We start from the raw sequence: 21642 nt of genomic DNA, 5'->3' as shown, positions 1-21642 counted from the left end.
GTACTAACGTCAATGGAAATCCCCCTCAGTTAAGTCAAGAGTATACGACTGAACTAACTTAATTTACGGGAATACTAGTTAAGCAGTTTCCCCTGGAACGTTCGAGACTAACGTAGCCATTGAGCTACATTACTCTGTGTATACATTTTGCTGGCAAAGGTTGGGTAAGTTACATTTTAATAAAACGTAAGGTTAGGTTATAGCTAATTTATTTGTTGTTTATTTTATGTGTTGCATACTGTTAGCTGTGTTTTATAATAAATGCTAACGTTCGATAGCTTACTAATTTATACAATAACAAATCGAACCTCTCCTTCATATCGCGTTGAGCTTCGTTGAATATGGTTCGTTTTTTCATAACTTGCTTGCCAGACATTCGGCTCTTCAAATCTCAATAACTCTTCAACACGTTATTTGCTTTTTATAGACTACTAGCTATAAGAAGACCAACCCTTGTACCATATTCAAGCTCTCTTAACAGAGACACAGGTTTTCAATCCTTTTTTATTTCCTTATCTTATTTGGTTTTAGGTTTTTGTAACGTTACGTGGCGAGAACAGTGGTTGTGTTAATTATATCATTCGCTTTTATTTCCCATTGAGTCTTCGAGTTTATGGTTAGCTGGCTAATGTGCTAATAAAATTTTGAATTTCGGCGAATATTAAAAACAAACGTATTTTGTTGATGACACGGAAATTGTAGGGGAAAACAAATGTCGTGTCTAGGAAACGACAATATCATGACTCATGAGTAATACAACTCGCCTGACTGGTTGCGCAGGTTTTATCGGTAGGTAGTTACACACTCAGAAGCAAGCACAATCAACTTATACATATGTGTGTGTATTATTAGGCTTAATACAACCTATGTAAAATATTTCGAGAACTTTCGTGTTGGCAGGGAAAAAAGAACCTCGTTCGACACTAAGATAATTGTATTAATCCAGCCAGTTCCCTTTATCTGGCGTTATGGTTTATGCACTTCCGGATGGAAGTTGGACTTGAAGCCATTTTATATTGCCCATATATGTCCATACTGATTTTCTTTAAACGGCACGCCCTGTGTACGCATAACTCTCTTCGAAAGGTAGCTATGTTTCTCTTTTTTTCGTATGGCCAGACTTAACTGAAAATATCACAACGTTTGGGAATACTATATTCAAAATCGATCAGAGCTGGTTAACCATGTATTTGTAGGCTGTAACCTGCGAAACAGCAAATGGAGTTTGCTGGCAAATACATCGCCATTTCCGGACTTGTGTGCGTTAGTGGGAGGAAATATAGAACAGTTCAGTTCGAATTCGAAAATGGTGCATGCGTTTTAAAAGAAAATTGTGCTGAAAGTTAGGCCCCTGTGCAACCTGTAGTTGTACAAGACCATGCATGCTTTTGTAATTCGCCAACTAGCTAGCTGCCGTATATCCGTGTATACCTATGCGATTACCCTCTTCGCGTTTTCGGGACATGATTATAGACTACTAATTATATTATATAAGACTATCTAGAACGGTCACTGGAATAGGCTTCACAAAGATATCAATAATTATTTACCAGGCCAAGTGTGGTGTATTATTGTGTTCGTGTATGCGTCTTACACCAATGCGAGAGTAGCCAGTAGCTGTGTTATTTTTATGATACATTCTTTTGCGCGTCCTTGGGAGTGTTGACATAGAGCAGGGAAGCTACCATCTTGAATTTATTTTAGGCTGCTGTTATTTCACTGTTTTGTTATCTATAATGTGGCTAATTTAACAAGCAGACATAGAACAATGTAAAATGGTTGCATCTAATACAACGTAAAAACGTTTGTTGTGATTAGTAGCCAATAAGCCTGACAATTTAACAAATACATTTGATTGCTTCACCAGTACTTTGGTTCTATTTAATTAGATAAAGAACACAAGCAAATTTGTTATCTCAAAATGTTTAAAGAAAACACAATGTAGGAGACCCGTGTTTATAAATCGCTGTAAACTTGAAATTATTCCTTCTGAATATAAGTATAGCTTATTACAGTGTAGGTCTTGCTCTAAAATATTGATTACATTCGGATTAATCATCTACCTTTTTACTTTTCCCAATAGGTTTTGTGCGACGGAGTTGAAGTTGACAAAGGCAGCCTTTGCTCCCCAAAGTATTTGCATATTAATTTCTATATGGGATTTGTAATTCTTATCATGGAGATCTAAGCCTCAATGTGAGGGATGCTCAGTTCTGGGAGGGGGGTTTGAATTGACAAACACAGGAAATTTTCTTTTGGCCCAGTTTTTTTCATTTTATTATTTTTTCATGATCCCCCATTAGCTCTCCCATTACCGCAATGAGTGAAATTTTCACTGTCTGTCAAAATAAGTTGAAACATTTAGCGAATATTGTTCCATATACAATCGGTAATTCGCAAGCATTAAGTCTCTGTGTAAATGATCCAGGCTGATATGTTGCATCATAACAACAATTTTTGCCACTTTTTTAGTTTCCTGCTTGCCATGTTCAACTGAGTGCTGGACCTGCAGAGTACAGTAGAACCACAGTGTGTAGTTTGCTGAAAGTTTGCTTCACCATGCAAGACTTGCTGCAGGGTTTTGGAGTGGAAGAGCACTGGTTCAGCTTTGTTTTTTAATAATTTATTACAGCTTCAATGGTCCAATAACAGAGACTGTTCTGATTTGAGGTAGCATTTTTCCATGGTATGATTGTCCACCATTTTCCATCACAATAGTTCAGTGCAGAAATTATTTTTTTATATTATTGTTTTGGTTGATCTGAACAACAAAAAAACACCAATATTCCACTGTATTTCTGACTGGTGGCATGTTTTTTTTGTGTTAAAGTTCACCCTTGGGCTGATAAATTCAAACCTCTCTCCCTGAAAAGGGCATCCCTCTCTATAGATTTCCCTTTTCCTAAAAATGGAAATATTACAAAATGATCCTTTCTTTGTGGGCTTATGTCGCAACAGCACACCTGCGAACCTACAGTATGACAACTCGTCTGAACTTTTTCGCATTTCCACCTTTGCCAAGTTCCCAACGAGCGTGGCGGTCACCGAAAGGAGCCTTGCGCGGGCTGGTTTTTACTACACAGGGGTTGGGGACCGGGTCCAGTGCTTCCGCTGTAATGTGACGGCCGAGAACTGGCAGTCGGGTGAGTGCCCTACCGAGCGGCACCGCCAGTTGTCCCCGTCCTGCAGCTTCATCCAGAGCCTGCCATCCACGGCCAGCCTCCTTTCCTCCTCCCACTCAGCTTTCTCGCCCCTCCGGAACGTTCCAGTCCTGCCGCTGTCAGCCCCTGCTGCCACCACAGCAGTTGTGGTGACTTCCGCTGCAGTACCTCCCTCAGGCCAGCAGGAAGAACAGGCGGGCTATTTCAACATGGGGTTCACCAGCGTGCCCCCGACCAGCCCCCTGAGCTCGCGTGGTGTTGAGGACATGTCTCATCAGCGCCCGCCTACATGCCACAACCCCAGCATGCGGCGTGAGCAGGACCGCCTGGAAAGCTTCCAGAATTGGACACTGGCTACCATCACCCCAGCAGAACTGGCCAAGGCAGGCTTCTACTCCCTGGGCCAGGGTGACCGTGTGGCCTGCTTCACCTGCGGGGGCCAGCTGAGTAACTGGGAGCCTGGTGACCGTGCTGTGTCCGAGCACCAGAGGCACTATCCCAACTGCCCTTTTGTCAGGGGTGACCGCGCGGAGAACGTGTCTCTGAACCCTGGCGGGCTGGTCAACGTGTCCAACCCAGTCATGCAGCAGTGTGACGAGAGACTGCTTACTTTTGTCAACTGGCCCTCTAGGATACCCGTCCGGCCAGACCAGCTGGCCAAGGCTGGCTTCTACTATGTTGGTAAGGCTTGTCTGCTGTCGATCGTTGGTCTGTCTGAGTGAACAGGATAACTGGAAAAAGTTACGGACTGACTTCGGTAAATGTCATGAAGTGCTTAACTCCTTGAATGCCATTTACCATCAATAGACGCTCCATTTAGTCACTTTAAAAAAAAAAAAAAAAACATTTCTAAACTTCGGCTCGTTTTCTTTATTTTTTTGGTTATGCTGTGGAGATTTGCAACTCTAAAATAAGTCAAATTGCCCGACAGTTAAACCGGGCTTGCGTTTTCAAACTATCCCAGCATTTTGTTAAATTTCAACTGTTTGGTCGAGAACAATGGTGATGAAAACACACACAGCACCAAGAAGACTCGGTAGTTGTAATATATCATAAGCATGCCTCCGAAATATAAACATTGTCAGTGGAACTGCCATTTAAAGCCATACTTCATTATAGTGACTTTCTTCACTTTGGTTAAGATTATGGTTCAGGAAGTTCAAATGAAAGTGCATTTTCTGGGGATAGGGTTTTGTATTTCTTTGCAATGGACCCAAAATGAGGATGGCATAAACACCGCTATTTATATTAGGTTAATGTTTTTGTTTGTGTACTAAAAGACAAATATTTCTAGCCGTTTGCTAGTGGAATATAACCATTGTTTTACAGGCAATACAAAGTTGACACTTTCATGGGCTGTTTATCACCTGCTTTAGTAACTTAAGTATGTGTTGTTGTGTCTTGTTTTTGAACAGGGCGCAATGATGATGTGAAATGTTTTTGCTGCGATGGAGGACTCAGGTGCTGGGAGTCGGGGGATGATCCTTGGGTGGAACATGCCAAATGGTTTCCAAGGTAATTTATTTATTGATTTATTCTCCCCACTGTTCATTGGCACATACTAGTATTGTTCTAAAGCATCCATCCTATTCTGGCATGAATAATTATATACATATTATCATTTTAGGTGCGAGTACCTTTTACAGGAAAAGGGACAAGAGTTTGTCCACCAAATTCAAGCCAGATTTCCCCGTCTGTTCGAGCAGGCAAGTTGCATCATTTGGAAAATTTTGAATTTCAAATCTAAGTAAATTAGTCATGGGAAAATAATCAAAATATTTTTTGCTTTCATTTGCAGCTGCTGACAAACGGGGACAGCAATTCACGGGAGTTTGTTGATCCACCAGGTGGGTTAAATGTGCTCAAGTTATTGGTAAAATAAAACTTTCCTTTAGGGTCATCCATTTACATTCAGATTTGTTTATGTAAAAATAAAGCCTGCATGGACCAATGTTATGTCAACATCATTGCTTACGTCATGGAGAGCAGTGGTTGCAAAAAGACCAACGGGAATTGTTGTACATGTTGTACTTACCTGATTACTAAAATGTACGCTTATGGAAAAACCGCTACTTCAACTAATGAAGTCTTAATCTAATTTTACCAGAAATTATTCATGGGTAAATATGAGTCAACTGGTCACACTAAATGAATCTGCCTGCCCTGAGGTAAACCATATTGAAACTACTGGAAAGTTTATGACCCAAAAATGATTAATCACATGCTAGTGTATTTAGTCATCACAGACATTTTAAGAAACCAACTCATTTCCTTATTTAACTAAACCTGAGAGACTGCTGAATTTCTCTGGGTCCCCACAGTTAAAAACCTTGAAAATTTTGGGAAATTCAGGGAAATCGGGCAATTAAAAAAACCTTTATATTACCTCCATTTTCTGTGCTCAACTCAGTGTCACTTGATTTGAAGTTTTTAAATGACCTTTTTAATAGACTAAATTTTGCGAGACACGTTGTGCCTCAAAATCTATGTTCGTCTCACGAAAGTCATTACTGTATATAGCCGAACATAGCTCTGACTTAAAAGAATGAGCCCATGAAATGTGTAAATCCTTCTAAATGTAATTGCGTAGTTATGGAAAATATGAAACGGATTTGAAAAAGGTAGGCCTTTGGCTCAGTTGGACATTATCAATTCTATCTAATAGCTATGATAAAGGCCTGTTTTTCTTGTGAAATTAAAAATCAAGATTGAAACAAAGCCTTTATCTGAACAGTGGTTCACCTGGGACCAGGTGAGGAGCGGTCGGAAGATGCCGTTATGATGAACACGCCAGTGGTCACGTCGGCACTTGAGATGGGCTTTGAGCGTAGCCTCGTCAAACAGACTGTGCAGAGCAAGATCCTCACCAGTGGCGAGAACTACAAGACTGTGCAGGAGCTGGTGTCTGACCTTCTGAGTGCTGAGGATGAGAAGCGGGAGGAGGAGAAGGAGAGATTTGCAGAAGAAATGGCCTCAGGTAGTTTTCTGCCAAGGTTTCTGTCACTACACCATCCCACACACATGTTCACAATGAGATTGAAACACACAGCCTTTGGTCTCACTGTGGAGTTCCCCTTGGGGTCACATTGCGGTCACGCCCTATTGCTGTGTTGAATGGCATGGAATTCCCCTGAAGGGGGTGGAAAATCCCCAGCGTTTTTAGCCAACTTTGTTTTCCTCTTCTCATAACCATATGACTAAACTGCACCACTTCATAGATGAGCACAGTGATTAATAGACCTGTGTTGAAAAAAATGTTAACTCTATACGTACCAGCAAAATTTCTGGGAAACTGGACAACACAAAGTGGAATTAGTGCTGAAGGGAAGTAAGTCACTTTATAACGGTGACTCATTTTTTTTCTTTTTTTTCTTTTTTTTTTCTAGATGGGTTCACGTTCCTGAAGAAGCACCACATTGCCCTTACGCAGCGGCTGAAGAGCGTTCAGAGCCTGATGGATCACCTGCTGGAGCAGGCCGTGATTCTTCAGAAAGAGTATGACGCCATCCACAGCTGCACTTCTGTCAAGCAGCAGACCAGCCAGCTCATAGACCTGGTGTTGTCCAAGGGGAATGCAGCCGCGGAGGTCTTCCGCAACTGGATCCAAAAGAACGACGTATACCTCTTAAGAGAACTAATGGGTATTTAAACTTTTCTGCTAATACAGGCGGTATAAAAAGAAAAACGCTAGAAGTAGTTCCCCAGTGTGTCGAGCGTTGACCGCAATCACTGTGAACGCATTTTTGCAGACGCTGGCCGTGTTTAATTCAGTGGAGACAGGCACACTACTGCAAATTTGGGGGGGTGGTCCGTTCATTGGAGGTCTGGCAACTCCCCAGCTCTGGTGTAATTAGAGAACCAGGTGATGCTTAAGGAATCATTGGGAAAACTAAGCCACCAAGCCCCACACAAAGAAAGTCCTTGCTCTCCTTAAGCTAATTAAAACTGAAGACCAGTGTTTTAATTGTTGTTCTCACTGCAATTTCAGCCCAGTCAAATGAAGCTGCATCACCGAGTCAAGATCTTTCAGGTATATACAAACATGAGAAAAGGTTTTTCTTTTCTGTTTTCTTTAATTTTTTGTTTTGTATGGTAGAAAATCGCACATAAAAAGAAAAAAGAAAAAGGAATCAGATTCAAATCCAAGCGTTAAAAAGGCATGAGCATTAAAGAAAATGTGTGATTTTTTGGTCCTTTTTTTGTTTTTGTTTCTTGTTTGGGTTTTTTATTTAATTTTTTAATATAGATCTGCCAATGGAGGAGCAGCTGAGGAGACTGCAGGAGGAGAGGACGTGCAAAGTGTGCATGGACAAGGAGGTCAATATCGTCTTCATCCCTTGCGGCCACCTGGTGGTGTGCAAAGAATGCGCCCCCTCTCTACGCAAGTGCCCCATCTGCAGGGGCCTGGTGAAGGGGACTGTGCGCACCTTCCTCTCCTAAACCCAGTAACCCAAGGCTATGAGACCTCCTGTCCTGGAGGTCTTTCAGTGCACCTTTTCAGTGTATTTCAGCACTTCAATGCTTAATCGAAGTCACTTATTGGTTGAAGCTGGGGTCTGCAACCATACTCGTGGAGAACTCCAGAGTATACGTTCTTTTTTTTCTTTTTCTTTTTTTGTCAATCCGCAGATCAGTGGAAACAACTTGTCTACACAGTTAACCTGACTCACCTGGTCTCTTGGGACTGAATTGGTGGCTGAATTATAGTTCAAAACAAAAGAAACGGCAGGCATTAAGGCCTACCAGGACAAGGGTTGCAGACACCTTTGCTAAAGAGTCAAAACACCATGTCAGCATGATTAGCTGCTGACTGCAAGAGTGAAAAAAAAAAGAGAAAAAAAGCCTGCAGCCCTCCAGGACTGGAGTTTAACCTCTCTGGACTAACTACTTTAACTTCAGCAGCCTGATCTTAGGCATTAGCATTGGGGTTCCATGTCTTGAGGTTTACTGTCTATGCTGTGTTTTCCCAACCAATTATTAGATATTCATTTTCTAACTGCCTGTGTACATTAATGTGGTTTACTTAAGTGTCCATACTTACTGATCTGAATCAAGAAATTGGGATACAAAGGCAAAATAGGCATTTCCCTCCTTTCCTTGACCACTTACTACATTAATATATTACATTATATATTACACTCTGTCTCTGTTATACAGGGGGTCTCTCTTCTGTCAACATTCAGGATCCTTCATATCCCAAGGGTTCTCCTTACATACTGCCCTTTTCAATTCACATTTACTAAAAGATTCTGCATGGAGGAATGGTTCAAGATCTTTCCAATGTAGGAAAATTGGTGATGGTGTTTGCTTTGTGCTTCATCAAGGTTGGCAATTTTGGAAGTGAAACTGTTAAGTGTTGCATGTTTTCAGTGCAGATGTTGTGCACTGTGGTCCATGCAAGAAATATGGGGAAATGCTAAAGTGCTGTGAATGCAGTGGCTGGTTACAGGCAATAATGGGAATTAGTTTTTCTTTTTGCTTAGCTGTAACAGCAGAAGTTGACCAGTTGCAACTTTTGCCCCTTTTCACATTTTTAACTGACATCTGGTTCCTGACAACTGTGACTATGTATAGGGGTGTTTTGTCGTGTTGCTTACATGCTGAAAATGTAAACCTAATTTCAAATTCAAGGAATAAGTACAATATTTAAGATGACCACAGTATCTCCTGATTTAATAAAACCTATTTCATGAGACTGCATGGACAGAAGGAATTTGGGAAAAGACCTTTTTGACAAGTTATGTGAAAGTATGATCCTTTGGTACATGGATCCTTTTCTTATGGGTGGTTGAATACATGTAGAACCGAATTGAGAAGACCTTAATGGTCTCCCCTGAGCTGTGGCTTTTGTTGCACAGTTTCCGATAGTATCACACAGTCTTGGATCCTAAGGAAACTAACAAAATAAATCTGCAAGCAGAAATTTATTAACAGGAGAACAGCAGACCACTGCATTATTTTCTGCTCAAACAAGAAAGATCCCAAGCTGGGCTCAAAGAACAAAGCAAACCACTGTCTGAAAAAGTAGTACTGAGGAAAAAAGTGTGATTGTTAGTTAAGCCACCATTTGACAATGTCCATGTAACGAACATCCATACATTGTTGTAGTGCCTCTTAATCTGTACTATGTCATGCTAATTAAATTAGCATTGTCTTTGAGTGAATAAAACTTTCCACTGGAATTTTCTTAGGGAGTTGAACAAATGGTGCATGTTACCATGTATTAAGTCAATATGGCCACGGTGTCATGACAGAAAGACTTTAAAGTCTACACCAGGGGTGTGCAATTCTAGTAGGAAGGTTTTTGTTTCCAGGCGGCACGGATGGTGCATTAGGTAGCACTGCCGCCTCACAGCAAGGAGCTCCTGGGTTTTGGCCAGGGCCTCTCTGTGTGGAGTTTGCATGTTCTCCCCGTGTTCGCGCGGGTTTCCTCCGGGTACTCCAGATGGTCAGATGGTGTGACAATTAATTGGGGCCAATGAAGTAATTAAGGCCAGCTCTTGACATGAAAATCAACTGATATGGCCCTTGTTGTCCACCTCTGGTCTACACTTTCGCAAATTGAAAGTTTTAAATTGCGGCTGCAGATAATTGGGCATTCAGAGTTTGGGTGCAAATTGGATATGTTCAGCCCCCCACTGGTTGCCAAATTTATGAGAAAAGCTACATTAAATATAATGCAGGAATGGACATACAGTCCCCTCTGAGAGTTTTGGAACACCAAGGTCAATTGTTTTGTTTTTGCTTTACACTGAAAACAGAAGGGTAATGACGTCAAAAGATGTACATGAGATGACATCTGAATTGTAAATAGTAAATATCAGGAAACAAAAGGTGAAATTCGGATGTCATCTCAGGTACATCTTTTGATGTCATTCCCCTTTTGTCATCAGTGTATAGCAAAAACAAAATAATTGATCTTGCTGTTGCAATACTTTTGGATGTTTAATATTCAAACCCTTGTGTTAGAAAAACCATGTTTTTTAAGGTACCATAACTGTTCAGTTAGTTCAGTTAGTAGTCTTGTTTAGAAAGGCCAGTTAACCAGTCTGGAATTAGTGGTTTCAATGGATTCACCAAAATTGGTCGAATTTGGGTCTCTATTCCGATGTATTTTGACGTGGCAGTTTAGTTAGGAACTAGTAGAACCATAACACAAAATTTCTTGATGCAGGAATGCAGAACAATCGAGTGTAAATTTAACAGCATCAATTTTAAAGGTGTTAATTGTAGCAGTGGAACTTAAGCAGTGGAACTGAAGTATCATGTCTCTGTGAAATGGATCAACAGATATATCAAAGTTCACAAGTTCAGAGGCTTGGTACATGGTCTCCTTGGGTTCTATTGTATCCCAATTTGTTGGGAGATGTGGCCTATGATGCATGTACAGGAGTGTTATTCGCAATTACATAGAAAAGTGGTAGTTTGCTAGACTTGTGTATAGTAGACACTCCTTGAAAGATCAGCACTAAGCATGCCCTGACGACTTCCCTTGAAACAGTGTAAAGCAGTGTTTAATATTATCACTCAAATATTATATTCACACAACCGTCGGACACTTTTAGGCAGCACACCAATCATTTCTGTTAAATTGATCAAATCATTAAATCATCCTTTGGTCAAGTAATGGAACAGACAAGAAAACCACAGCTTTTAACTGCAGTGCACTGTTTTTTTTTGTGGTTTTTTTTAGGCTGGGGGTACACAGATGTGCATAAATGCTGTCCGCTGACTCTAACAGTGGAAACATACATAATGCACCATATACCCACCTTGATTAATGAGCTAAGAATTTATTCATGTTTATATAGTGCCTATGAAGTAGTTTTCTTATTAAAGACCATTCATAGAAAGTGTTACCACACTAACAGTAGAAAAGCTTCAGCTGTAGACAAGTGTTTTATAAAACTGATTCACATCTTAAATGGGCTGTTACACCAGGTTGCAAGTGAACAATTAACATAAGTCTATTACATCGGCTGTATATGTCTTTAAATAAATTTGCCACTTTTACAGTGAAACTGGATTTATAAATATAATCCACTGAAAAGTTGAAAGCTGAGATTGTAACATTTTTACACTAAAGGTATTCTTCCACCACTTATCTAGTAGAATGGAAATATCTCATTTCATTTCTTAACAGAACACTTTCCACAGTAAGGCAATGGGAAATTATGTGCACTGGGGCAGCATCTGGCAGTAGAAAGGAGAAGGCTATAGTATTTCACAACACTTTACCCCTGTACATTACAAAGTGTGTTGGGAAAGCCAGGACCAGCTCTGCCTCATTCCATTTATTGCTATTAGTCAAATTTGAAACCTGAACTTTACACTGAGACAGGGTTTTCCCACAGTGTTGAAAAAATATGTATATGTTCATATTTTTTTAAATTGCATTTCCATGAACTGCTTGAAATGGTCTACCAGACCTAGTGCAGGGTATTCAACATTGGGTCTCCTCCATTTCCTTCTTAAATTATAGCATCATGCTCCTCACTAGGAGAGAAAAACAAGAACTCAAGGTGAGACAAATGTTACATTAAGCAGAACATAATAGGCTCTGACCTGGGTCATATCCTTTACTTGAAATACAGTGCCCTCCAAAAGTGTAACTGTTTGTTATTAATTATTTTTTATTACGTTCCAAATACACTCAGTGAGCACTTTATTAGGCATTTACTAGACTTATTTTTGAGACTTATTGGTCTTCTGCTGCTGCAGCCAATCCACTTATGAGGCATGTGCATTCTGAATACGACTGTTGTAATGCATGGTTATTTGCATTACTGTCAACTTCCTGTCAGCTTCAACCAGAACTGCTGCTCACTGGGTATTTTTTTGTTTTTTTTGCTCCATTCTCTGCAAACCCTAGAGACTGTTGTGTGTGAAAATCACAGGAGATGAGCCATTTCTGAGATACTCAAACCACCCTGTCTGTCATTCCACAGTCAAAGTCACTTAGACCACATTTCTTCCCAATTTGGACATTCGGTCTGAACAACAGCTGAACCTCTTAACCAAGTCTGCATGCTTTTTTGCTGCCACATGAAATATTTGTATTAATAACTGGTGGACAGGTCTATGTAATAAATTGCTCACTGAGTGTAGTTCCTCTTCATAAGCCTTTTGTTTGGCCTATATTACAAATTGTTTTTTCTTATTTCTCAGCCTCATAATGGCTTCCTTGACCATCATTGGCACATCTCTGGTCCTCATGTTGACAAATGGCAATAACATAAATTAAAATAATGAAATTAAAGCGGATTGTTGATTTTTGTTTCATATTCATGCTTTAATTTCAAATCCAATTACCTTAAGTATATTTTAAAAATAACAAATTTCACTCTACCCATACCATACTTTTGGAGGGCACTGTAAAAGAAATGTCTATTTTCATTATTCAAAACAAAAGTAATCTTTTCATGTGATGGTTTGGTTATCAACATATTCCTTTGACACTCAGCAGATCCCTGAGAATGTGCAAAAATAGACAGTAAAATGCAGATTTGACACAACTGGCACTACTGAAAGCTACTACAAACTTAAGCAAATATTACTTTGAACTTGACACTAAGTTCTTAAGATCTGGGGCCTGTTCCACAAAGCAGGATTACTTAGTTAACTGAATGTCTGCATCAAATAAAACCCAGAACTCTCCCAAATCTGGAACATGCACTGATGAAAGCTATTCCAGGTTTTAGTCTGTGCAGTTATCCAGCTAACTCAGTAGTCCTGCTTTGTGGAACAGGGCTCTGGGGACACATGATGCACTCTGCACAAGCCAAGGCCCGCACTAACCAAAACAAGCTAATCATTCACACCATTCAGAACATCAAGATCTACACTACTTACATGGTGCGGTAGCGTATTTCCTGTCTGGAACAGAAGAACTTGTACCCCAGGAACAGGACAAGAGTCAGGGACAGGGCCAGAACCATGCCCCCGATGAAGCTGCCTATGTCGAAGGTGGAGGCAGTATGGGTCTGGGCTGTGTGGGTGGTACCTGCTCCAAAAGCAGCAGCATAGCATATAGTTTTTACTAGGACTTCTGCCACCTTAAGTGCGGTAATTGCTTCTACCATCCATAATCTCAAGACATGGCCTACTCCCAGCTGTTTTACACATGTTGCTTAGTGTTTCTGGTTTCAAAGCTCTAGAGATCTACCTAAATCCAAGATGGCCAAAGCAGGCATTTATATTTCAGGTAATCATTTTTGGCTGCTCTGATTGAGCCAAAACAATGTGAAATACAGACAAATAAGACATTAATAATGCTACACTTATATATGCTCTCTGACCTTGCCAGAGAGACTACTGGATTAAAGTTAAATGCAGTTTTCTTAATAAAACTAATATATTTTCACATATTGCACACCTTCATTGTGGACCTTACCTGTACCCTTAGATACAGGAGGCTGATTGGTGCTTGTCTTGAATGTTGATATTTTTCTGGTTGTCATAGATGCATAGGAAGCAGCTGAGCTAGTGACTTGGTCTGTTGCTGTAGTCTGAGAACCATTTGTTGCTGTAGTCGTCATGGTTATAATTGCTGGTTCAATAGTCGATAATTCTGTTCTTGTCCCCCTGGTTTCATTATGAGAAGTTGTAATTGCTTGAGATAAAAAGGATGACAAAATAGTTACGAAGAGTAATCAAGCACAACAGATTTGGAGGTGCTTAGAATATTAAACAAATTTTTTTTTTTTTAATTATTCATTATTATTTCCCACCATCTTGCTTTCTAGAAATGTTTTCTATAAAATCTTTGTGAACTGCTTGAAGACTGGTCTGAAGGCTGGTCATGTCCAACTTTGAAATAATTGGACTCAAATTGACTTTTGGTTTAGGGTTTAATAAGGTGAATGTGGCCGGGAGTGATCCACTGATCACTCAATCACAACATCGCTTCCCCTACAACACTGCAAACTTTTGTGGTGCGACAACACATTTATCTGCATATGCATTATTCATGTGGAATACAATGCGGACTTAGGGGCAGACATAAACTAGAAGATTAAAATGAATACCCCTTTCTCATAGAATCAAAAATACATTTAAATTAGAGTTCTGCAACATTAGTTTAATCTAGGTACATGAGAGGCGTCCTTTCAGAGAGGACAGCATAATAATATGCTGGTAATTCCTAAAATAAAATGGGCTGTTTGGAGAGACTGGTCATAGTTTTTATGGTTATGAGCAGGCCATTGTGATCTCAGTACAGGCATATGCTAGAATTTTCATATGCTGAGTCAGTTTGGCATTGGCTGGGAGTGTGTGCTGGCGTTTTGAAAGGTCCTCTAACGCTGACAGATAAGAAGCATCCAGTGGAGTCTGAATACACTGAGCATACACTGATACAAACTGAGCATATTCTAGTAATGAAACCAAACTAAAATACTAAGTATATAGTTATGTTGCACATTTAATTCAATATAAACAATATGATTTCAGTTGGGGTCATTGAACCCCAGGTACTATTTTTATCAAAGGTTCTATAATATTTTCACCTTTTCAAATGCAATTCCACAATAATCTAGTATTGACTGTATTTATTACTATAATGTATATGGAAGTCACTAGCTTTGTATTTTTGAACTTTGAACTGTTGGAAGTGATTCTGCAAACATTATGGATGTAATAATGTTATTATTTTGTGAGCCCTGCCCTTAATTTTTCCAAGAGAGAAGAGCTTTACCCCACAGGCAAAGTAATCAAGTTTTCAGTTATTGTGCTTGGACTTCAAATTGAGGAATTGACATTGGACATTTGCAAATTGTACACATTTCTATATCCAGTGCAGTCCAAATATATTTGGACAGTTGGTACAATTTCACGTCCACAGAGAAGGGGGGATAAACAGTGTTGACATTTGAGGGTGGTTGTTGCTGCAATTCCTCTCTTGACTGTTAGAAGCCCGAAATTACCTTTTGTACCTTTCACACTTTTGTCCCTTGTATTTTATACCTTAATCTAGGACTTTTGAATTTCTATTTGTTTCGGTACTGTAGTTCCTGAAGTCTTGGTATGGTAGTTACAGACCTGGCCTATCTCCCTTGTTTACTGGACATTATAACCAAATAACCTTATAACCAATCTTATATAAATTGCACCTTATCTGACATGTTGGGTTGTTTGTTGTATGACCTAGATATGCACTGTTTTGTATGTTGCTTTGGATAAAAGCGTCTGCTGAATAAAATGTAATGTGAGGTTAATTTGAGGGCATTTGCATGCATATCGGGTGAGGTGTATAGGAATCATCCCCCCCTATTTTATAGGACCAAAAGTAATTGGACAATTGGCTTCTCAGCTGCTTCCTTGCTGCAGGTATAAGAAAGCTGTCAGTATCTAGTCTTCAGGCTTCTGATTGCCTTTGGAATCTGTTCATTGCGTTAGTCAAAATGAGGTCCAGAGTTGTGCCAATGACAGTCAGGGAAGCCATTATGCGGCTGAGATATGAAAAAATATCTATAATATTTCCAAAATATATGGGCAAAACAATAGGTTTTCCAAAATATGTGACAACATGAAGAGGAAAGAGCCCTGGTGAGCTCAGTATTTGCAAAGAGGCTGGAAGGCCAAGGAAGACTTGTGCAGTAGATTACTTCTACTCTCCGTACAAGATTTCACACACAGATTTACAGAGGCTACACTGCAAGACACAAACCACTAATAAGTTTGTGTATTGCAGTGTACAGACCGATGAGATCACGATTGACTTGTATCAGAGTGATGTCAAGAGCAAAGTGTTGAGGTTAAAAGAAACAGCCCAAGAACCAAAGCAGCCCCCTGACATGGTGGTGGAGCGTTTTATAGTTTGGGCATGTTTGATCACCACAGGTGCTGATTCACTTGCCATGTAACTGCAGAAATTGTGACGTCTTATCTGCTTAAGTTCAAATGCTTCCAAATCCATTGGATGGTGCCAGCAAGGTAATGATACCAAACATAAAGTTTATCTCTTTCTTCTTAATAGTAGTAGTTAGTAGTTAGTTTCTTCTTACAAATATTTAGGTTTGGCATCTGATTGTTTCTTTCTTATTTCTCAGCCTCATAATAACTTCCTGGACTGGCACAACTCTGGGCATAATGTTGACAAACACCAATAGCAGATTCCAAATGCAATCAAAAACATGCATCTTTGGGATGCAGCGAGAAATCTGGATATCTACAGGAACAGAATGTGTGATGCTATCAACTCAGCATAGAATTAAACCCCCGAATAAATATTTCCAGCACGCCGCATTACACAACTATATATATAGTTGTATTCGTCCTCTAGTACAACTTTTACCATTTCAGTTTGTTAGTTAAGTGGATACTTTTCATAAATACCGACCAGCACCCTAAAATAACCTAAATGTGAAGATTCGAATAATTTTTGCAGCTAGATTTTACGTGGCGTCACTTTGCAGTGGCTACCTTTTTGTAGAAATGACGCCACATATCTGCAGTCCCATGGGATAAAAGGGACTATTGCAATTTATAGGTTCGACACCGACGGAATGATTAGACATTTTCCCCCACCACATTGTCTTATCCACTAAATCCGAATTTGGTCTACTGTGCATTTCAATGTAAAGTGACGCTAACAACGCAGATATCCTACAAGCTAGTGTATATTCCCACTTGTTGATAACATTCGATAGATAAGATGCCCGTCGCCATGTAACCTCCTCTTCTACAGCGTTAACAAGACAATGCGATTAAACATTTAGGCCAGGTGAATAATTATCAAAGCATAATGATCGCACAGGCATTGGAACTATTATTAGCTACGCGTCGCGTATCACCAGTTACTTACCCCTGGACAAGAGACAAAACAAGCAGGAAGTTAATAACGGCCATGTCACCAACAGTTGCATCGCTTTGCAAGCCATTTCGTCCGGAACTTGATATAAGTTGCAGGCTACAGATCAATATCCCAGAGTTTATTCTGCATGTAGACATGTGAAGCGCAGTTGTAGCCTAATGTTCACAGACAATGCAGGATCCTAAAAACTACATCGGAATTCCCAGGAAAACGTGCTTATAAGTCGAATGAAAAAATCCACTACTTCAAATTCAAATTCTTTGCCCGGTGACGGTTCATGAAAGAGGTGCGAAGCACTTGGAGACTGAGCATGAAGAGTAGGCAGGACTTCGAAGAAAAGTTCCCAAATTTAGACTGCTTCCGTTAAAGGTGTAGCCTACCCACATGAGTGAGTTGGTCGAAATAACCCATATAACTGCAATATCGGATATCCTATATATTATTTGTGTAACTGTAACACTGATAAAATATAGGCCTGTTATTTTCATAGCTGCCAACTCTCACGCTTTCGGCGTGAGACACACGCATTTTCATGTGCGTGTGAAAACAGGCAAATGCGTGTCTCACGCCGAAAGCGTGAGAGTTGGCAGCTATGTATTTTGCCCTGTTTGTCTAAGACTTTTTTTTTACACGGAATTCCCTCTTTCCCTGCATTAATGTGTGCTTTAATTTTTTGTCCTTACGCTATCTGTCTTCAAATCAGTTACCTAATTTTATTCAGAATACCCACGCTGCGCCCTGCTATTGCAGAGTTAACACTGCCCCCTTTACTTCAGTTCTGCGTGGCCCAACAAGAGGAGAAGGAAATTGTGAAATATTTCACATTTCCAGCTATGTCAACTAGATTTCACAGTTTTGCCACTGATCTAACGGAAATGTATCGATTCGTGTCAGAAGAGACGAGGGAGAGGATTTCATCGTTAGCGGAGAGTGACATACTACAAGTTCACCTGGAGTCGGACCGCAAGTAGGCTGGCTACCTTACAGCCTAGTCAGTGCCATCGAGATCAGCCTGGAATAATTGAAGTTAGACTGAAAATCGAGTGACGGCCACATCTAGAGGGAGAGGCAATGTTAGGTTTGGAGGAGCGATGAAGGGTGAAGCAGAGCTTATTGACGGCGCAGTTGCACACAAGGATCACGACTACAATTGCTATCTACCCTCAGATAAATGTGACAGCGCTAACGTTAGCAAACTTGCTATGCCGGGTTGGATCGGATTGTAGAAATCTGAACATGTAGTGTTTTGAAAATTAGATTGTATAAGCTTGCTAGGTTGTATGGGAAATTAGCTGTGCTATAAGTTTGCAAACTAACTTGAGCAATTGGTGATCAGCAAAATACAGCCATTTTAGGCCGCTTTTATCATTGCGATAATATTAGCTGATGTTACCTAAGGTGGCGCCAGGAGGGGAATATTAAGGTGCTGCCCACCACCAGGCGGCAGCACCTCCCTGCAGACAGATATGGCCACAGCTTTGATTGATTGTAATAACCTTAGCTGTGGCCCATTCCCTCTATAGACGAGTTTACGCGCCCAAACCTAGGGTGCTGCCTTGTTTGTTTTTTGTGTGGGAGGTGGGTATTTAACTTCCGGTCAACATCCATTCGTAGCCGGCGTCAGAGAGGTAAACAGCTGCTGAGATCGGTGATGTCTTCATTAACGTTAAAAATGGACATTAGATCAAAAAAAGGTTCGGGGACACATTGTGCGGTGCGTGGATGTACAAATAGACGGGCAAGCCTGAATGAGTGGTTGGATAGAGAATGTGTTGTTCATACACCGGCCACAAAACGGCAGTGTCCCTGTCCTCCATTGTTTTCCTTCCACAAAAAACCAACAGTAGACTTCGAATCACGGATGTGGTTGAAGGCTTTGGATTTGAAGAAACCACCAAAAAGCGTCTTTGTTTGTTCCCATCACTTTGTTGATAAAAAGACAACCAAAGAAAACCCATTCCCTGAACTGTGGTTGGGATACGACCGCCCTCCCCAGAGAAAGAGACGCAAACTGGAGCGAACCACCGGCTGCCAGATTGAGCTTGAATCAGAGGGTAAATTAAATTGAGCTAGCTGGCTAGATTTGTGGTTAAGTCATGTTAGTCATGTTAGTTTTGTGTTGAGCTAGCTGGCTAGATTTGTGGTTAAGTCATGTTAGTCATGTTATTTTTGTGTTGAGCTAGCTGGCTAGATTTGTGGTTAAGTCATGTTAGTTTTGTGTTGAGCTAGCTGGCTAGTTTGGTGGTTAAGTCATGTTAGTTTTGTAACATTGCCTGGTTTAATGCTGGTTACCTAGACAGTAGCTTCAACAGAGATGTTGTCTCTACTATCGTTACTACTAGCTACTATCGTTAGCCCAGCTGGCTGGCTATTGCCAGAAAGTAGGCCTACAATCGGATGTCGTTCAAGTAGTTCTAACGCTCCATCCCTGAATATATTTATATTTAGTGCCTTGTTTTTTAGGTATCACGGAAATGTGCTCCAGTGAGCCTGCGCCTCAAAAGGGTCAGACGAGTTGCAGCGATCCAAACATGAAAGATGCTCAGACCCAGTGGGAGGACCCTACACATGTTGACCATAACTACGTGTCAACACAGTCAGTCATGGCAGATAAAGCCACACAATGCGAAGCAGAAATGGGTCCTACTGTGACTAGCTCCATGCTCCTTGATGATGGTAACTCACTGCTGTTCACAGGAGTGCATCTGGTCCAGTTTTTTACTTTGGTGACTGCGTTGGTGCCGTTCAGTCAGTCGTCATTTACCCTTCCTGTTGTCGACCAAATCATGATGACCTTAATGAAGCTAAAACTAAACCTTGTATTAGGAGATATCGCTCTGCGCTTCAACGTGTCTACGAGCATGGCAAGCAAGGTGATTGCTCACTGGATAGATGTGATGGGTGAACAGTTTAAAATCCTGATCCCCTGGCTACCATGCCATTGTCATTCAAAAAGAACTATCCTCAAACCACCTGCATTATTGATTGTGCAGAAAGTGGTATTCAGAGGGCCAAAAACCTTGACTCCAGGAGTGCCACTTTCAGCCACTACAAAGGAACCAACACTGCTAAATATCTAGTCGCTGTGGCTCCCAATGAGCTGATCATGTTTATTTTGATGCATATGTAGGCAGAAGCAGCGACAAGTACATCACTATGGATAGTGGGTTCCTGGACTACCTGAGGGTTGGTGATGAGGTAATGGCGGACCGGGGATTCACTATTCGAGACCTGTTGCATGAAAGAAAGGTCAGGTTGAACATCCCTGCATTCACCCACAAGTGTGGTCAGTGACCAATGTGCACATTCATGTAGAACGGGCAATCCGAAGGCTGAAGGTTTTCAAGATTTTATCCCAAACTGTCCCCATCTCCATGACACCGAGGTTGGACAAAATCTTAACAATCTGCGCGAACCTAGTTAACCTGAGGGGTAGACTGATACGAGTGCCACATGAGGTGTGAGCCTTGTTCCTGCCCACATCACTGTGCCTCTCCACATACCAGAACCCAGCCTGAAAACATTCAGATGCATGACAACATTCTTAAAGGATTAATGATAAACAAATTGTATTATATATTTTTTTATATATAGGGACTGTCTGCACGTTTAAAGACTCTTGTACTTAAATAAAATCTCCCATCAGTGTCCGACTAGAGCTGTCTGTGCCTTCTTCGGGGCTAATCCCCCTGTCACCCACACTTATACTAATCAATAACAGTATAGCCTAACGGTAGATAATTTGATTGTTAGCTACAGAAGTTGTAAAAATAAATAAATGAGACATAGCTAACTACCTTCCACAGGATCGCAGCTGCGTGGCTACATGATCGCCCTGGTCCAGCTACACAACTGCAGCCCGCAGTCTCCACGTCTCCTGCCTCCGTTACCACCACCCACGCATTGTGCCAGGAATTGTTGAGACACTGGCTGGGTTCGACATTTGTATTCAAATACACAAAGCTGTCGTGTTTGTATGTTAGTACACAACCAACTTTCTGCTGTGGAGATATTGGTAGGCTGAGCTTTTTATATTTTCCATAGGGTTGCCGTCTACCGCCATTGAGTCCACGAAGTAGGAACAAATCTTGCTGTACGTGATGTTGAGCCATTTAGACATATTATCCTCCCAAGTGTGTACTGTATACGGGTGTGGATAGACGCAGTACCTTTCCTTGATAGAGAAGTAGGTGAATGTTCCCATTTCACTTGCATTTTAGTTATACAAACGTTATACAAAAATGAAAACACGGGGGTAACAACAACTTTCTCTCGGTAACTACACTACACTTCAACCGGAAGTGCAATACCCACCGAGGCCCGAATGCGGAAATACACCGGAAATGCTCCGGAAACTTGTCTATAAGAGGCCTGCTTTTCAGGCCTTAGGAAAAAGAAGACCTGGGATGATTGTTTGTGTGGTTATGTGGCTTTGAGGGCATAATTTGTTCCCTGTTTGATTTAATTTACTGTAGTATTGCATTCAGGTTGCCAGATTGGCCTTATTTTGCATTGGCATTACGCCAACTGCTCTTTTTGGTTTCGTCTCATCTGTCCACCACACTAGCTAGTTAAAGGGCTGTTCACACAGTGAAAGGTAGATGCCAGGATGAAACCACATGTCATTGTTTTCAATGTGACAATTATGGCAAAACGGCAGTCGATGGT

At 40.8% G+C, this 21642-nt stretch overlaps 2 protein-coding genes and 1 pseudogene across 5 annotated transcripts; 2 read left to right on the top strand and 1 right to left on the bottom strand.

Moving 5' to 3' along the window:
• birc2 (baculoviral IAP repeat containing 2) lies at positions 1 to 9343 on the top strand. 2 transcript variants are annotated; one of them, XM_061250384.1, is made up of 9 exons: positions 1 to 164; positions 2084 to 3842; positions 4577 to 4676; positions 4789 to 4867; positions 4960 to 5008; positions 5896 to 6138; positions 6548 to 6802; positions 7150 to 7191; positions 7408 to 9343. In XM_061250384.1, the coding sequence occupies exons 2-9, from the start codon at positions 2909 to 2911 to the stop codon at positions 7599 to 7601; spliced, it is 1896 nt and encodes a 631-aa protein (XP_061106368.1). In that variant the 5' UTR covers positions 1 to 164; positions 2084 to 2908; the 3' UTR covers positions 7602 to 9343. The 2 variants fall into 2 exon arrangements, with proteins under 2 accessions (XP_061106368.1, XP_061106369.1); XM_061250385.1 differs by lacking the exon at positions 1 to 164 and adding an exon at positions 635 to 1086.
• A 1314-nt stretch (positions 9344 to 10657) lies between these two features.
• On the bottom strand, positions 10658 to 17453 carry LOC133134027 (porimin-like). Of its 3 annotated transcripts, none has more exons than XM_061250387.1 (4): positions 16966 to 17453; positions 13555 to 13773; positions 13014 to 13167; positions 10658 to 11657 (listed from the first exon to the last, which is right to left on the bottom strand). In XM_061250387.1, the coding sequence occupies exons 1-4, from the start codon at positions 17039 to 17041 to the stop codon at positions 11633 to 11635; spliced, it is 474 nt and encodes a 157-aa protein (XP_061106371.1). In that variant the 5' UTR covers positions 17042 to 17453; the 3' UTR covers positions 10658 to 11632. The 3 variants fall into 3 exon arrangements, with proteins under 3 accessions (XP_061106371.1, XP_061106370.1, XP_061106372.1); XM_061250386.1 differs by having other exon boundaries at positions 13014 to 13164; positions 13537 to 13773; positions 16966 to 17448; XM_061250388.1 differs by having other exon boundaries at positions 13014 to 13164; positions 16966 to 17439.
• A 146-nt stretch (positions 17454 to 17599) lies between these two features.
• Positions 17600 to 20628, top strand: LOC133133807 (uncharacterized; annotated as a pseudogene).
• The last annotated feature ends 1014 nt before the right edge of the window (positions 20629 to 21642 follow it).

Source organism: Conger conger, chromosome 7 (assembly GCF_963514075.1).
Source record: "Conger conger chromosome 7, fConCon1.1, whole genome shotgun sequence".
Lineage (NCBI taxonomy): Eukaryota > Metazoa > Chordata > Actinopteri > Anguilliformes > Congridae > Conger > Conger conger.
This window is presented reverse-complemented; position numbering and strand designations above follow the sequence as displayed.

Excerpts from the sequence above, each read along its gene's own strand:
- birc2 (XM_061250384.1), top strand. The coding sequence starts at position 2,909 with ATGGAAATATTACAAAATGATCCTTTCTTTGTGGGCTTATGTCGCAAC. Across the intron at positions 6,139-6,547 it reads TGCAGAAGAAATGGCCTCAG|ATGGGTTCACGTTCCTGAAG; the intron begins GTAGTTTTCTGC and ends TTTTTTTTCTAG. Across the intron at positions 7,192-7,407 it reads ACCGAGTCAAGATCTTTCAG|ATCTGCCAATGGAGGAGCAG; the intron begins GTATATACAAAC and ends TTTTTAATATAG.
- LOC133134027 (XM_061250386.1), bottom strand. The coding sequence starts at position 17,041 with ATGGCTTGCAAAGCGATGCAACTGTTGGTGACATGGCCGTTATTAACT. Across the intron at positions 13,774-16,965 it reads GTTTTGTCTCTTGTCCAGGG|CAATTACAACTTCTCATAAT; the intron begins GTAAGTAACTGG and ends TTTTATCTCAAG. Across the intron at positions 11,658-13,013 it reads GAAATACGCTACCGCACCAT|TGAGGAGCATGATGCTATAA; the intron begins GTAAGTAGTGTA and ends TTTCTCTCCTAG.